Source organism: Haliotis rufescens, unplaced genomic scaffold, assembly GCF_023055435.1.
Source record: "Haliotis rufescens isolate VD_foot unplaced genomic scaffold, xgHalRufe1.0.p SCAF_5, whole genome shotgun sequence".
Taxonomy (NCBI): Eukaryota; Metazoa; Mollusca; class Gastropoda; order Lepetellida; family Haliotidae; genus Haliotis; species Haliotis rufescens.
Window position 1 is genome coordinate 10,570,730 of NW_025964223.1, and position 18,016 is coordinate 10,588,745.

Consider the following 18,016-nt stretch of genomic DNA (forward strand, 5'->3'; position numbering starts at 1 on the left):
GAACTTTTCCTATCCAGCGATAAATCGATAGTTCTGCACCAACGTATGTGTTACTGTATCAATCAGATGTCACTCGAGAGACGTTTCATAGGGAATATAATACGTTGTTGTCAAGTCACGAAGTAATCCCGTTTCTAAGTATATACTGCAAGTATAGATTATGTTTTATTGATATTTCCTTGTGAGTCCTGTGAGTCATTACACCTTATAGCAACCACTCATGATTAAAACGTGTGTCATGGCGACTGATTTATGACAACCATTGTCTGAAGAACATTTGATTCCAAAGGCTAATTACCCTGTAGCCATGACATGTGCATGTCTCCATAACTTAATTGTCATCATGTATTAGGCGCTTATACACGTTGTTAATCCTCACCAACATTTCATTGTATATTCACTGTCAGCCAACCTGGGCTACTATATCACTTCCCGTTAATTACTGTTATTCATAGTATGGCATGTATTGCCTGAATTGTTCATCCCCTGAGCCGTGTCGGTTCATCACCCCCAGAAGTCCCATGTCCAGAGCAACGTTATTGTCTGTCCATTGATGTTCATTGCTATATACATTGTATGTGTTATCATTACATTGTTAGTCAGCTTGGTATTCCGAGTGCTGGTGTAAGGACGACCTCGAGCATGATGTGCCGCTCGTAGGATACGTCCTGAGGTTGAGGTGGAGCTCTGCTCACCTCATGTATACCTGACTGGATGGCCCGCTCATTGCTGTGTTTGTGTTGTCAGAGCAGGTATTCTGCTCATTGTGTATTTGTTGTTTATTGTTTATATGTTGTGCATAAAACGTTCCGGGACAGTGATGTGTCCGTGTCCGTGATTCCCCCAAGAGGTAATATAATGAGTCGCAATTTCTTATCTGCCAGTGAGTGAGTGAGTGAGTGAGTGAGTGAGTGAGTGAGTGTAGTAACACAACAGACAGCAACATCCCAGCCATCGGGGCACACTGCCTGACACCTGACACTAATTGCAACGACAGTAAGTCTATATCATGTAAGTACTGTTCTCGATCTATAGTTGAATCAGATTGATTTAGAATACACTTCCTGTCAGTGTGTACGCCAATCAAATCAAAACAAGTTCAGCCCTTTGTGGCAGCTGGTTGGTCTAAGTCACTCACTCATTCAATAAATCATTTTCGAAAATGCCCTATTGTCTTTAGATGGCTCATTTCGGTACACTTGAAATGTATGTTACACGACAAATAGCGATAAATCAACAAAGGTGTGTTCTCTTGATAATTTGTAGGCATTTTCAACATGTTGGTGGATACTGTTTATACTAATGATTGATACAGTATACAGATTGAAAGAGACAACAAAGGAAATCCATTTTATGGTTCTTTATTTTAGAGAGATGCTGAATCAGTCTTTTCTAAGGAGGAAGCCAGAAAACTGCGACCACAGCCCATGTCTTAATGGGGCGTTACCGTTGTCGTAGAACTTCTTGACGAAAACGTGGTCACCTCTGTTGACATGAAAGGTAGCGCTCATGGTGGTGCTGTCATGGACGCTTGGAACGGTTACAAATGCTTTCCGAGAACCCTGTGCAACCAGCTCGAAATCGGAATGACCTGCACGAGTTGTTTGTAAAAGTGCCCTGAACTGATAGTAACCTGAAAATGTAAATTGTATTTTCCCCTGTATCTAAATTTCAATACAAACTGTTGCTAACGCATAACTGATTTTTCCTTTAGCAGTTTATGTGCCGAAATCTCCTGAGATATGAGGGAAAGTTGGGTTGATGTGATGTTGTAGGGTCCAAAGCTTAAACGATGTTCCCAGAAACGTCGTTACCACAACACAGTCACCCGATTACCTGACATGCAAAGGTTATGCACTTAGCTCGTAGAAAGGCACACGTTGGATACATGTCACAGTCACCGAACAAGGTCTGACAAAATACCGGTTATCATCTTTTGGTACTTGGTTTCCCAGAGTGATTATATTCATTGTAATGACATCAACATGGATATTTGATGAAAGAACTAATGTTTCTAAAGTATCCAACCACGTTGCATTAATCTAATCACAACAAAAACATTCCAGTAAGACAATATGGCTACCTTCTGCTTTCGTAAACGTGGAAGTATTACTGTCTCCCACTCATAATTTCAGACAAATACATATATATATATATATGTTTGAAACATTTGCCAGTATTGGCTTACCGTTATAAAAGACAGATGAAAAGTATATGTACATAAAATTATGGAGGATTTGTTGAATTCCTTAAATATTGAACAAGGAATGACGTGACTAAATATAATGAAATGTCACATAGCCCTGCGTAAAACTGGACTTAGATAAAAGGCATCTAATCAGAAAATGATGAGTGACCATTGTGTATATGAAAAATCACATTCTTACCTGATACAGGTACAGTGAATACCCCAGATGAAGGGTTATACCCACGACCAATGTTCGCCTCAACGCTGCTAAATGGAATGATGTTGCCAACACCAAAGTGGTAAGATTTCGAGGATGCGGGATTCGAATCCTTTGGCAGTGATGCCTTAAAGTACACCAAAGGACCTGAAATGATATCAGTATATGCGTTTGCGAGTGAGTTGTCAGTAAATGAGTACGGTTTAACAACGCCATTGTCAATATTACATCAATTTCACGGTGGGGACACCCAAAATGGGCTTTTGACATTGTTTCGATGTAAATCAAAGCCGAATCGTCAGCATGCGGAGAGATTGCTTTTAGCACTAGGTTGTCCAATCGGTCCTTTTTAAAAACTATTCAGCCCTAAATAAGTCCAAATGTAATAAACGTGATGCTGCACTTTCATTTGTACCCTGTTTTACAGAAGTGTGAATGAAGAAAACAATGCATTATTACACGATTCAAAGTGATTCTACAATACCTATTTCTATGATGAAATGGAAAGGTTTTGTTTGTTTTTATGTTGTTTAACGCCGCACTTAGCGATGTTCCAGCTATACGTCGGGGGTCTGTAAATAGTAAAACCAGGACCAGACAATCCAGTGATTTATATCATGAGAATTGATCCACGCAATTTTGGATAAGATTACATTTATCAACAAAGTCAGCGAGTCTGACCATGCGATCCCGTTAGTCGCCCCTTGAGACAAGGGTGGATTGCTGAAGACCCATTCTCAACCGAATCTCCATGGGTCTGAAAGGTAAACTTAACTCAGCATTATTCTGTAATCTTGGCTCAGGGTGACAAAAGAAACTATCCACAAGATTTATGACAAGAGAGATGATTTTCCAATAGTCACTGCTTCCTTCATGCCAGGTACATTCAAGCCGCTCTAGCCCTTGGTGTCTGCATTTCACAACGTTTGAGGTACAATCGAGCATGGTCTTTCTACGGAGATTTCAAAGAACGTCACAATGTTACGACATTAACGGCCATAAGAAAGCATTCCGGCAGTTTTATGAGATATATGTAGAGGGCATTTCTAAATTATGTCCGAGGCAATTCCCTATCGTACTTGTTTTTTAACAGTGTACTCAATGTTCCCCTGTTTTCGTTCAGAGGAACAATTGCCTTGGCTTTGCGTGTGTTTGTGACAGGTTCCACCGGTTTCGCAGGCTACGCTCACCTGTTCCCGAACATCTGATATTATCCCTATTTAATAATGTTTCATATGCACATGATTATGATATAGTCAGAATCGGAATCGGATTTCTTATGATTATAGAAAGGTTTATTTTCTTTTTTCATACCCAGCATAACAGCAGGTGGCTCAGTCATAACGGTACACTACATTCATCATATTTATGTTATATGCACATACGCACACACTTAAATTCAAATGGTCTAGTATACACAAATATAGTTAAATATCAAACATTCTTTGATATATGAAACAACTTCTGAAGAAGCGATAAAATATTTGCTATCTTTTTGAGAAAACAACCAATATTGCCATTGAATCATTGGAGCTGAAAAAAACCCACTGGAGTTTGAAAAGAGTGTACCATTTCTACGCATGCGTAGATTAATTCACAAAAGACACATGTACACATTGAAGGAAAAGGGCGGCAATGTGATGTAATCAATGTGTCGCGTTGTCGCGCATTTTAACGGGTTTTCACACAATTTAGATATGGCGACAACGACATATTTTTACCTTGAAATTGTCGTCGTTGTGTTAAATTCAAAACTATTATTCAAAGCGGGACAATGCGACAAATGGTCACGTTGTTGCATTGTCTCGCTAGGGTTCATGTTAACACCCTAAATAACATGTACATTTTCCACCATAGACGATCTAGCCGTGATCAAGTTTTAAGCGCACTGAATTAGGGACGACTTTCCACAAATCGAGTGGCTTCAGTCATTTGGCTTTGAGATATTTGATATGCGGTAAGGAAGTTAAATAGCCATCAAAGTTAAGTCCCAAGAACTAGTTCAGGGTTGTTATGCAGCTTATATTTTCAGCAGAATTGTATATCATTAGGTATTAATTTAGAACATTTCAACACGTTTTCAAGGGACCACCTGTGAATTTTATTGAGACAGATTTGTTACTGCCTCTCTTCGGTAATTTGAGGGATCTGAATGATCCTGGACAGGTTTTGGTATGGGGACCATCCCCATGAAAGACTCTCACGTTTGCTTCCATTGTCCAAACCTCGCCTTACCACCTCATCATCTGTCCTCGACTTGTCACACCAATCATCTAAAGACTATGGATATATATTATGATTATGGCTTAGGCTTTCGTGAGCAGCGTCACAAAATGTCCGTTATGATGTAACTCCTCTTGGTGACGTGTCACACTGTATATGTCCCATAACGGCATTGCAAGGGCTTTCTATTGACCCAATGAAGAAATGTGACAGCTTCGAGAAATATTGTCGACATGTTAACATACTCACGTTTACATAATTAGGAAGCATTGTGTTTGCTTTGAAGCAATGTATAACACGCGTTTTCCCATGTTCTTTACAGTTGAAGAAAACGACTAAAGAAGAAAACTACTCAATGACGGGAGTTGATTTATGGAAGCAAACGAGGAAACTGAGCATCTCGGGGTCAGCTAAACACTGACGGAAAAAAACGATTGTTTATGCATCAGTATCAAATAGCGATGATACCAGGCGTTGGTGAACAGGTAGGTAGTGACGTACATGTACACACGCCAAAAACAGATGAATGTTAAAACAGCTGCATCTGTATAAAATCAAATGCTTCTATCTAAAGATATACACTTCTGGTAAATACTTTTACACTTCTGATAATATGTTTTGCGTGCGTGCGTGTGTGTGCGACAGAGTGTGTTTGCAGTTTAAATCGCTTTAACTATTATTTCAGTCATATCAGGGCTCGGAATACAAACACTTGGTTTTTATCACTCTCTAACCCATTTTGTAAAGCTAACCCTTCGTGGCGAGACGCGGCTATAACACACAACATAAATGAAGTGAGTAACATTGATCAGTTAGGTATAACATCACTTTTTGTGAAAGTTACTGCCAAACCAAGGGCCATAATCAGGTACTCGAACCCATAATCAGCGGAACAATTATGGCAAGTAAGTCGAAACAGCGAAATGCGGCCCCATAAGACTCCAGGGCAACCCGTGTTCCCAAGAGACAATGACATTTAGTTGATCACAAGACAAAAGAATATTGTCAAGAAGAGTATTGACATGCATCATTACAACAGGAATATTATATAAACTAGTAAATATATATTGTCAATGCAAGAGAATAACCAGTCTAGATTATCCGCCGAAACAGATTCTATTTGTCGTAAAGGATAAAATTAGCTGTGAAATTATATGAATAGACCACTGAATATCAGTGATGACACCAGATGTTCGCGATAAGGGTAAGCATGTTATACCCTGCCGGTAACACCCGCCCTTCACACAATTTGCATATAAAAAGTAAGTATTTATTGCCTGCCATGCGACGGTGGCTTGATAACAAACCAGACAATCAAGTGATCCCTCAACCAGAAATAGTGAGTGTGTTTACTGATTTTGTTGAAACAAATGAAAACATGTTAATTTTGAATTACCTTTGCTGGGTACAAATTGAGAGATTCTGCTGATTATAAGTAAAGAAAAACGTTTAAGAAATATATTCGTTTTCATAAACAGTGGAACACGTTTATCTGCATCACATCATCACTTCATCCGGTTATGTACTGTCGGTTTGAGAGTCCCTTACAACTTTGAATTATAATTTCGGCAGAATTTGTTTACTTGTTTTACAGATTTTTTTCAGATTCACCTAAAACGCAAAGTGGTATACAATTCTTGTTGGAATGATCCTTTAGTCATGAACGCTGCCATTTGTTTACATTAAGCTTTTTTGCTTACCTTTTCCGGCAACCTCCTTTCCCGTAAATGAACAGACTGCCACGCAGAGAAATAACATCAGGTGGAGCTTCATGTCTGGCTGCTGTCAGGGATAGTGAATTGCATCGAATGAAGCGTTTACATTTTACAGTTTACAATATAACAGTTTCAAGCTGTCATAAGCTTTCATAAAGTATGCAAAACTCACCCACGTTAAATCTCTGCTCACACGTGACAGATGTTCCAGGTGGGTTTCCTGAGCTGTCAATACGTCATACGGTTTTGAACTACGTGCAGTCTGACACTTCTACTATCGTGTTCAATGTATTCCACGAAAATGAATATTTGACTTCAAATTGAAAATGTGTATGGTTAAGGATTGAGTGTGTACTTTTTGCGGTTCATTAAGGTATGAAAAACCGTTGTGCAAAGCGGATTCTTGCAAAAGTTTGACCATCGGTTATGATTCATACCTCTATGAACCGAAAAATAAGTCAATCCTTAAAATAAGATTTGACAAAGAAATGTGTTATCTCCTTAAGTTTTATATAAAAAAATATGTGTATGTCAAATCAGATTTATGTTTCTAGGTTTGTCAGCACCATTCCCGTTCTCGTGTGTTTCACCGAAGTGGTAAACGTCTTAGACCTGCATCACTTCGGGTTTCCCTCTCACATTAAGCTGACACGCCGCAACTGGAATACTGTTAAAAGCGGCGTTAAACCCAACTCACTCACTCACTCAATCACTCAAATCAGACAACATTCCAGGCGTAGGATGACGTACTGTGGCGTGATATCACTCATGTGATTGTTTTCTTTATGCACATATCTTGACACGCCCAGAAAATCAGTATCTAATCAACGGAGAGAAGCATCAAACAAAGTTCATAGGACCTGTCAATCAAGACAAGAGGCAAGAACAGCCCCGTATGACTGTTACTAGTAACCAGAATAAATATGCAAGGGAGAAGGCGGCAGTTTCAAATGACATGTCACGAGCTAGGAGAGTATACATCCCAAGATAGATGTATCGGGTCCCCATTCCCTGCTGGTGAACAGAGGCACATTGGAACAAATGTACTTGCCCAGGGTGACGCCACACGTTTTGACACTTTTGTTTCGGGTGTATGTATTCGTGTTGCTACCATCTGGTCATCTACCATAGGATGAGTGGATTCTTTGGAGTGCATAGGGTGAATGTAATGTATACTAGCGGTAGTGACAACACTGTAAAGACCTGTTAATACTGGTGGTCCTTAGGCTGAGTAACAACCTGGCCACTTGGCTGGTTGGTTTGTTTGTTGTTCAACGCCACACTCGGTGGTCTGTAAATAATCGAGTCTGGACCAGACAATCACGTGATTAATATCATGAGCATCGTGTCACTTGCGGGATACGATGTCAGCAAATGACGTTTGCTAGCCTTGCGCTTTTGACACCCTGCCTATTCCACCCCCTGGGAACCCCGCGGGGGAGAAGGATGTTCGTAAATCAATATGAATCTTCAACGTGTGAGTTCACGTTACACTGATAATAAATAACTCATGGTATGTAGTGGATGGTGAATGTGCACCAATGGACATTGGATAAAATCGCCACTGGGTGCGATGCAAATGCAAGGTGTTAAATCAATTAACTGGCAACAGTTGGCTCTATAGATAATAAACATCTAAATCACGATCATCGAAAGGTGTGAGATATTCGTGAAATTGAATATCCAACGCATATACAGTTGTTACGGGGTGACTTCCAAACTTAAATGAAGACTTTAATTTAGAAATCCGTTCGCGCAGACCTAACTAGAAAACGTCAGTAAATGAACACACAAGATCTGTAACTGTAAATGTAACTGCGCTCGCTGATGTTCAGAATATCGTCACTTTTGATTGTTTTGAAAGAGGCTTTTCAATTGGTAAATAGATTAACAGGTTGAAAAGACCTCCAATCGTCCCCTCGTCGCCTTTATACAGCGATCCTTATAGAAATTGTCCCATCCCGAAATTTATCGAACAATCAAGTTTGCTGTGGCCATGTTAACATGAAAGTGCATATTACTCCAACAAGTGTTGCACAAAACCATTCCAGAGAGCTCCTCTCGCTGTTGTCGACAGCGGTTTACGATTTCGTCGATATCGTGAGCATGTGTTAATGAATTAATGATGATACCAATTTCTGATTTGTTCCATACTTATGTATATTCTGTATCGCTGGCACAAATGTGTGGTGGTTTCTTATAAAACTCAGGGGTGCCCCGACACGCAATCAATCATACGATCCATACGTCACCTCTGACGACAGCATAGGTTACTGGTGATTATGGAGTTTAAACTTCATCTAAATATCTGTTATGGGATTTTTAGAGCATCTTTATCTAATTTTGAAAAAAAATTACATTTATTAGTGCCTATTCCCAATATTTTACACACATACTTTAAGTTAGTACATATAGTAAAACATTTAACCAGATACCCATGTGAAGCGCATCGCCCATGTATTGATCACTCGCTTGGTGGTAGCGCCGTAAGTTGTACCAGATGTCCAATACATTTAACAGTCCTTTTCATATTTTTATAACAGAGAAGTTGCCGTCACATTGATATTGTTTTATAATATAATTCTAATTCAAATAATACTTATTATGTTCGCCTATTAGCACAAGTCCGTCAGATAGGATGCGCGGTCATTTCAATTAACTGGCAATCCGAATTTATTTACGACCCTGAGTGTCTATTTTCATGTTTTGCTTATCATTTGGAATCTGGTGATCGAATCCACGAGCATCATATCCTGTTTTATCCAAGACTCCACAAAACGAATTTGCCGGATTAGAAGTGCTCAGCAAATCTTCCGAGAGTTTCCATTTTCGGTGGTACCCATTTGTGGGAACTAACCAAGTGGTACTGTTTTTTCCGTAGTTTGGATGACCCAAGAGTTTGTAGATGTTCCCTCCAACAAGGTTTCACATACCCTAACCATTGTAATCATATGTAAGCATCACTACACAATTGTTTTGGTTAAAGAACTTTATATCAAATAATGCCACATGTATGACATAACCACGAATTAGTAATATAAACTGAAAGCTGAAGACTTGTCCATTTCTGTTTTGAACTGGATTCCAAAGAGATACATTACTGGATCCAGCAAATTGTACCATGGAAACCGTGTCTGGAAGATTAGCCATGATCCTTACTTCAATCAAGGACGGGGTTTCTTTATATTCACAGAACGTATTTGAGACAAGTGGAATTAATACCTTGTGAAGTCTTGAAGTCTTTTTGAATTTTGAATCCCTTTACACTTATGAGTCAGACTTTTTGCTCGGATTAACAAAATCAACACACGGGTATTATCGGTCAACAATTGAGAGACAAATGGGTCGTAATCACAGTGTTATCACTCGTTTGACTGTCAAACATGGTCAAACCAATGATGTCAATGACAGGCATAGGTCTGGTAGGCCAAGAAAGACCTCTAACAGAGAGGATAGACGACTTTTCAGGATAGTCAGACGAAATCCATTTGCCAGTTAAACAGATTTAAGACTGCAGTGGATCACCCATCAGAGACTCTCGACGATGACCGTAAGGCGTCGCTCCAGAGCAGCTGGTTATAACGCCAGAAGGCAAGTAAAACGTCCTCAACAGAGTGAGAGGCACATGCGGAATCGTCTGATATGGTGTCGTGCCCGTAGTCGATGGAACTTGGCCAACTGGAGAAGGATACATTGGTCTGTGGAGTGTCGAATGCTGCTACGAACTGTTGATGGTCGAATACGTGTTTGTTGGTAACGTAACACTCGTTTTGCACCAAGGAACATCCAGAAGACCTTAGCATGTGGCGGGGGGTCTGTCATGATATGGGGTTGTGTTTCCTTCGGCTGCAAACCTCCGCTGGTGACAATTCGTGGAAACCTGAATGGCCAACAATACCAAGATGCCGTTCTTCGTCAAGTGGTAGTCCCTCATTTTGACAACCATCCTCTTCAGACAAGACCTGTTTACATGGACGACAATGCTAAACCACACAGATCTCGGGCAGTTTTGGCCTATTTGCGTCAAGAAGCTATTGCCACTCTTCCATGGCCGGCCTGTAGTCCGGATCTTAATCCGATTGAGCATCTCTGGGACATTCTTGGCATCATGATCAGACATCGTGATCCCCCAGTTCAAAATCTCGCTGGACTTGAAGTCACACTTCATGGAGAATGGATCCGTTTGCCTCAGAGAAGCATTCAACGACTTGTAATGAGTATGAGGCGTAGGGTTGGAGCTGTGGTCAATGTCCGTGGGTCATACACACGTTACTGACGTTTCTGTCTTGCAATAGGCTCTGCACTCCCTAGGGTGTCTATGTGACACCTGATATGATCTGCTGATATCATGACAGTTACATGACAACAACAAAATTCATTTTTATCTAATCCTTCAATTTCTGGTCTTCGGTAAAATTCCGTTCTGCTCATATTCTTTTGGAACACAAGATAAACTGGCTTTGGGACAACTTTCGCATCACATGAGGCTTACATATACGGCTTATAACAATCGTTCATCTCGTTATAATAGTCATCATTAAGTGCCAAAAGTAACAGCTCACAAATATGGTTGGTGGCGCTTAACTTTTGTGCATGTGTTCATATGAGTGCACTAATCTTGACCCTGACCTCAAACCTCATTTCACCTCACCTCACCTCACCTCACTAAAACCAATTACATACTGGTGTAGAAGTACATCTGTCAGTCGGTAACCACCAGAATCGGAATTGTTCCTAAACGAACTCTTTCCAATTCTATGTGAAAGGCATCAAGTTTAAGGCACCGCCCTTTCATTTGTTTCTACGTTATATGGCAAGACTGCTCACACAGTTGTCAATCCTATTGACTTTAGTCTTCCAAGAGGTGAAGGGGGCACGGGCGGCCCAGTCGTCTAAGGCGCCGTGATTCGCTGTGCAGAGTTGCGTCCCTTGGGCACGCCAGAAACCTATGATTGTGTGTTCAAATCCCGGTTCGCCCCGATTATGTTTCTAGGTTTGTCAGCACCATACCCGTGCTCGTGGGTTTCACTGAAGTGGTAAACGTCTGAGACCTGCATCACTCGGGCTTTCCTCCCACATCAAGCTGACACGCCGCGATATAACTGGAATATTGTTAAAAGCGGCGTAAAACCCAACTCACTCACTCACTCCAAGAGGTGAACACGTTGCATGTCGTAACTTCTATCATTCTGACGAATATACACCCAAGCTCACAATCGCATTGGGAATAAATCCTCACTCAGAAAGAAATCAATAGTTGCTTTCGTTACGTATTGATTCATCCCATGTCACAACAGCAGTGATAGAGGCTGGGGCAGATGACAGAAACATATCGCCATAACGTGCTGAAACTGGTCCTAGTTATTCAACTCAACATGATGTTCATGAACTACCAATGAGCAACTATTTTTGTCATACTTAATTGAAATCAGTGTGTAAAGATTGAGTGAGTTAAAATTTTACATCGCATCTGCAATATTGCAGCCATATTGCGATTAGTGTGTAAAGCTGCACTGTCAGTGTGAATTACTGAGGCATAACATTTACATCTCTCTTCTGACATTCAAAACAAGTTGTTAACAAACTACAAAGGATGTTAATGTAGGTCAATTTCAATGATGAGTAGTAATAGTATTAGTCAGCTAGTGAGTGAGCTTTGTTTTACGCCGCTTTTAACAGTTTTCCAGTTATATCACGGCGTGTCAGCTTAATGTAGGGGGAAAGCCACGTTTAACCCCTTGGTGAAACCATGGAGAACGGGTATGGTGCGGTCACACCTAGAAACATCATCTGGGCGGATCGGGATTCGAACCCACAATTATAGTTTTCTGGCGAGCTCGCTATTCTGCACAACGAACGTTGTCGCCCTAGACGACTGGGCAACCTGTGCCACCAGCGTAGGCATGAGGTTACACGTACCAAGTGAGTGAGTGAGTGAGAAATTGGCGGAACTCCTTTCGCTGAAATAGTTTGCCGTCACTCTAATGCACTCATACAAATTGAAAATTAATTAAGTTAACATTATGCTGTCACTTATTGATGCAGTATTTTTAAAGCAGAACTCCTATTAAATGTTAGCAACGTTCTCTGGTTTTAAACGTATTTGTTACCAGTGTAAAATATACCAACATTATCGATTAAAGTATGTTGTATCCCTTGGTAAACATAGATATAAGATTTATTCTATGATGTATTACACACGTGCTGTTACGTTACATTTGCCACCTATGAACTGTCAAGTTAGGGACTGTGAAGAGACTGCGAGGAACTGATGACAATATTTTGCTTACTTACAATAAGCTGTGTGGAAATAACACCCATGAACACACCTACAGAAGAACCGTTGTATGCACCATGCAATCGTCAATGAACATGGTTTATCAACATTCTGGGGAAATGCATATGAAGCACAAATTGCAGAATTTTACTGTTTTACTGTTTTCAGATGGTGTTTGTTTATGTTTTACAGCATTTGGATGTCTACATCCTGGAATATCACCTGTCATATGCCCCATCACGATCACTGCAACATGCTGCCAGCCAACACCTACCTATCCGTATGTTGTGTTTGTCTGCGTGATTAGATGTGTGAAGTTTTCCTATCCAGCGATAAATCGATAGTACTGCACCAACGTATGTGTTACTGTTGCAATCAGATGTCATCCGAGATACGTTTCATAGGGAATATATACGTTGTTGTCAAGTCATGAAGTAACCGCGTTTCTAAGTATATTCTGCAAGTGTAGCTTATGTTTTATCGATATTTCCTTGGGAGTCCATACAAACAATCTAAACTGTAATGTAGTCATTACACCTTATAGCAACCACTCATGATTAAAACGTGTCATCACAATTTCTTTTCTGTCAGTGTTTATACTAATGATTGATACAGTATACAGCTTGAAAGAGACAACAAAGGAAATCTATTTTATGGTACTTTTTTTAGACAGATGTTGAATAAGTCTTTTCTAAGAAGGTTCCAGAAATCTGCGACCACAGCCCCCATATACAACACCCTAAACAACTCTCTATCTAAAAAACTTGACTCAATACAATATCAGGCTCTCGAAATAATTACACGCACCCAACATGGCACTTCCTACACTTCACTTCAGGCCTTAACAGGAGAAACGCCACTAAGTCTACGCAGGGAACAGCTAAGCTTAAATTTCTGGGCCGCGTCCAAATCAAACCCTCTCATCCAAAACTTAATAAAACAAAACACCCCTTACTTACCCCAATATCCCAAAGAATAACAAACTACCTAAATGGACACCAAATTAAAAATCTTAAACAAAACTGCAAACAATCAAATATTTTCACCCCTAAACTTAAAATACCCAAAATAGACACAACACTAGCTAGCCAAATAAATAAACAAACCGACCCAAACATAGCTAAAACCACCACACTAGCACCAAATACATACACGAAAATTGTCCAAATTGGTGTCACATTTACACGGACGGATCTTCCGATCCGACCTCCAACACAGGTTTCGGAGTCCATACCACACAACCAAACAATCAATATTCACGGAAGAACTAATGGGCATGGCCTCAGCCCTCCATAATCAAGAATCCAAAAACCACCAAAAAAATCCTAATACTTACCGACAGGAAATTAAAAGCGTAAACAAGCAAAAAATCACCAAAAAATGGCATAACCTATATCTAAACTCAAATAGCCAAATCAAAAAAGTACTCAGCAAACCACTAACCAAACCAAAAATTCTCCATCCATCAAAACATATCGACAGAGTAATCACTAAACTCCAAACAGGACACACCAACCTAAATAACCACCTAAAAAAATAAAAACACACACTACAGGTAACTGCCCACACTGCAAACAACTAGAAACCCCAGAAAACGCACTCATCCACTGCACACACTACCTAACACATCAAACCGCATTACAAACCACCCTCAAACTAAACAAGGCTCTCACTCTAGAAGAAATACTAAACCCACAAAATAAACTAGAAAACTTCAAGGCCTTAGGCGTATTCTTAATCAAAACGGAACTAATAAAACGCATCTTAACACACAATAATCTACCAAATCAAAATCACATAAACAAACAAACATCCACCATACCAAGTTCCCTTAGTTCTCCTCCCCAACCCGATTGGCATCTATTCCAAATCTCAAAATTCCCAAATTATATATAAGCAACCCCTAGAGCCCCCTCTTGGGTTGCACACACCACTTTCGCCCCTTTCGGAAACACATTCGCCCGTGTGCGAAATACGCATCAGTCGGAAAGCGCACGTTAAATCTTCAAAGAAAGTTAGTACTTACTTACTTACTTACTTTGGAGATTTAACGTGCGCTTTCCGACTCATGTTAGAAAGTTAGTAAGTACCAAGAACCTTAAGGTGTAGTTTACAAAATTGAGTGCAACCGTGGACAATCTTACGTAGGTGAAACATCCCGCCCAATCAACACCAGAATGAAAGAGCATAATACCTCCACCATTAAATCCGACATCAAATCAGCCATCTCGGACCATATCAGCAACTGTCCCAATCACATCATCTACTGGGACAACGTCCAAATCCTCGCCGACAACCTCCATGATTTCACTAAAAGAAAACTAACAGAAGCAGTCCACATTCGACGCCATAAGCCATCAATAAACAGAGATCAAGACTATTTCATACCACTCGCCTACTACGAACTCATCAAACAATAATCACTTATGCTGTTTATTGGTTTCATGTCCCAACTGGCTTCCACCTATGTGTTCTCTGTCCATCGTGTTGTGACAGCATCATCCCTTTGTTGTCAACACCTAGCAATGTTATCCCACTCATGTATGCAACTGTTGTTACTGTTAATCCTCCACCTACTATATATATTCTGTACTATGTCCCTCATTCAGTCTTGCTTGACAACGGTATAAGGATCTATACCGAAACGTCGCTTTTCACAGTATTAAAGAAGTTGTTATCCATTAAATTGTGTCTATCTTGTCATCCGTCAACTTCTTAGCAATGCTTATCATACATTTTAAGGAATTCAACATACGTTAATCAATAATGTTGGTATATTTAGACTGGTAACAAATAAGTTTAAAACCACTGAACCTGGCTGGTATTGAATAGTTCTGCTTACAAATACTGCATCAATAAGTGAGAGCATGATGCCAACTAAAGAATTACCTTTCACTTTGTGTGAGTGCATTGGAGCCAGGGCAAACATCATGAGCGAAGGGACTGCCGCCACTCGCCAACTCACACATTTGGTACGTGTGACCTCAATGGACCTACATTAACATCCTTTGTAGTTTGTTAATGTCAGTTAGTTTTGAATGTCAGAAGAGAGATGTAATTGTTATGCCTCAGTAATTCACATTGACAGTGAGTCTTTACACGCTGGTTTGAAGTAAGTACGCAACATCAAAACTGTCGACTGACAAGAAGTGGTATCACTAAGGGAACATCCCTTTGATTTTTATAAGGGGGTAGGGATGGGGGTAGGGGCGTAAAGGAATAGTTTGGTTAGTAATATGCCCAAAATGAATAAATTATTGTGAGGGGTGAAAAAATTAATAGTTTGTTTTGTACGTGAAAGGGAATAGATTGTTTGATGGTGCTCAGTTAATTAATTGTTGTTGGTTGCGGCTTGATAAATGTTCTTGAATTGGCCAAGTGATGAAATGCCATTGTTTGCTTGACCCCTGGGAAAACTTTCAAGAAGTCCTGTATATATGAAGTAGGATTCGAACTAACTGCGAAAGTGTATATATTGGAATAGTTGCGCATTGGTTGTTCATTCCTGAATGAATAAGAGCATGTTTGAGTTGAATAACTAGGAACAATTTCAGGATGTTATGTTTCTGTCAGCTGTCCCAGCCTCCATCACTGTTGTGACATGGGATGAATCCATACAAAGCAACTGTTGATTTCTTTCTGAGTGAGGGCTTATTCTTAATGCGATTGTGAGCTTGGGTGTATAATCGCCCCTAGGCAACGTGTTCCCTTCTTGGAAGACTAAAGTCAATAGGATTGACAAATTTGTAAGCAGTCTTGCAATATAGCGCAGAAACATATGAACGAGAATGAACTTAATGCTTTTCACTTAAAATTGGAAAGCGTTCTTTTAGGAAAAAATCCGTTCCTGGTGGTGTGAACAACAGAACTACCGACTGACAGTAAATGTTGTCAACGATCATTTAGTAATGATAAATATATATAATAAAATCATTTTGAAGACAAATCAACCGCACGAACCTGACTCAAGCAGTCATAAAATCTCTGATTAATGCACTCCGATACCATGTTGGAATAAACTGTTTCCAACACAAGATACCCACGTTGTCCCATCGAGCGTCTTAAGCAATGATAGAAATCCCACGATTGTCTAGATGTACTTCTACACCAGTTTTTAATTGGTTTTGGTGAGGTAAGGTGAGGTGAACTCATAAATATTTTTGTATGTCATAGTGGTGTATTTTGACAGAATAGGCTTAAGAACGTCAGTTTCGCGGTCACCTTGTCCAATGGAAAACATGTATATCCAGTAAATTTCACATGACTAACGTACAAATAAACAGCCCCTAAATGAAAAGAACCTGGGGATTCCGTGTTAAAATACGTTCTCACTTTATGTTTTGAGTAATAGGTGACTAAAATCAATAGGGCGATCAGTTTCGAAGACCTGTTTGATTGCGTGTCATTGTTCTCCAACAGTGAAATGTGTTGCTCATTAGCTCATGATATCAATCATGAGTTTACTTTGTACAGACCCTTTATAGGCCACCGTGATACAGCTGGGATCTTGGTGACGGTAATACTTTATATTTCTTTACTCATACAACTTTGTTACATTCACTGAATTTGTTTTTGGAGAATTAAACTGGAAATCCATTTTTATAAAACCATTCAGAATAACCAAAGATACAAAGCTTCGGTGGTTTCAGTTCAGATAAATCATAGGATACTTACAACCAACTCTTTTCTATTTTATGTCAAGAATGTGAATAGTGATAAATGTACTTTTTGCAGTGATGATAGAGAGACGATCGTTCGTCTCTTGTGGGAGTCTGCTATTGTACAAAATATACCACTGAATATACAGTTTTTAAAGAATGAACTCAAACTTCGATACAAGATAGAGAAAAAGATATTCTTTGTCCACAAACAGAGGTTTGGAATTTAACAAAGACTGGATGATGTACCACAAGCTTCTAGAGTTTTAGAATATGTATATGTATACATTTATATATATGCTTGTGTACATGCATATATCATGGTATGCCCATGTGTCACTGTCTACATTTCCATAGTATTCCACTGAAACCACTGATTTGAGGTTTGAGATATCTCTTTGAGAATATATTGTATGTATGTGTGTATGAGAGTGCTTGTGGCGTCCTTGTGTGAGTGTGTGTAAATGGCAGTTTGTATGAGAAGCGTGAATGGCTGTTGTGCTTTTATGATATAAAAGTGATTCCATCATGTGATACATATATCTTATGCAGTAAATAATTTATTATCATTGCACTGCAAACACGAAAACGTCGGTTTTTTCCGTATATGGTCATTGGACGGAAAGACGACGTTATTTGGACGTTTTCAAACCTTGACCAAATTTTCCGTTCTGTGCATGCGCGATTTCGCGTATTGTTTCCTAGATTTAATGTCACCACTATTTGACAATGGCTCAT

At 39.7% G+C, this 18,016-nt stretch overlaps 1 protein-coding gene across 1 annotated transcript; it reads right to left on the reverse strand.

Moving 5' to 3' along the window:
* Positions 1-1,345: 1,345 nt before the first annotated feature.
* LOC125371590 (heavy metal-binding protein HIP-like) lies at positions 1,346-6,486 on the reverse strand. The gene is made up of 3 exons (XM_048384554.1): positions 6,329-6,486; positions 2,388-2,552; positions 1,346-1,633 (listed from the first exon to the last, which is right to left on the reverse strand). Exons 1-3 carry the CDS (start codon positions 6,399-6,401, stop codon positions 1,383-1,385), a joined length of 489 nt encoding a protein of 162 aa, XP_048240511.1. The 5' UTR covers positions 6,402-6,486; the 3' UTR covers positions 1,346-1,382.
* Between the last annotated feature and the right edge of the window lie 11,530 nt (positions 6,487-18,016).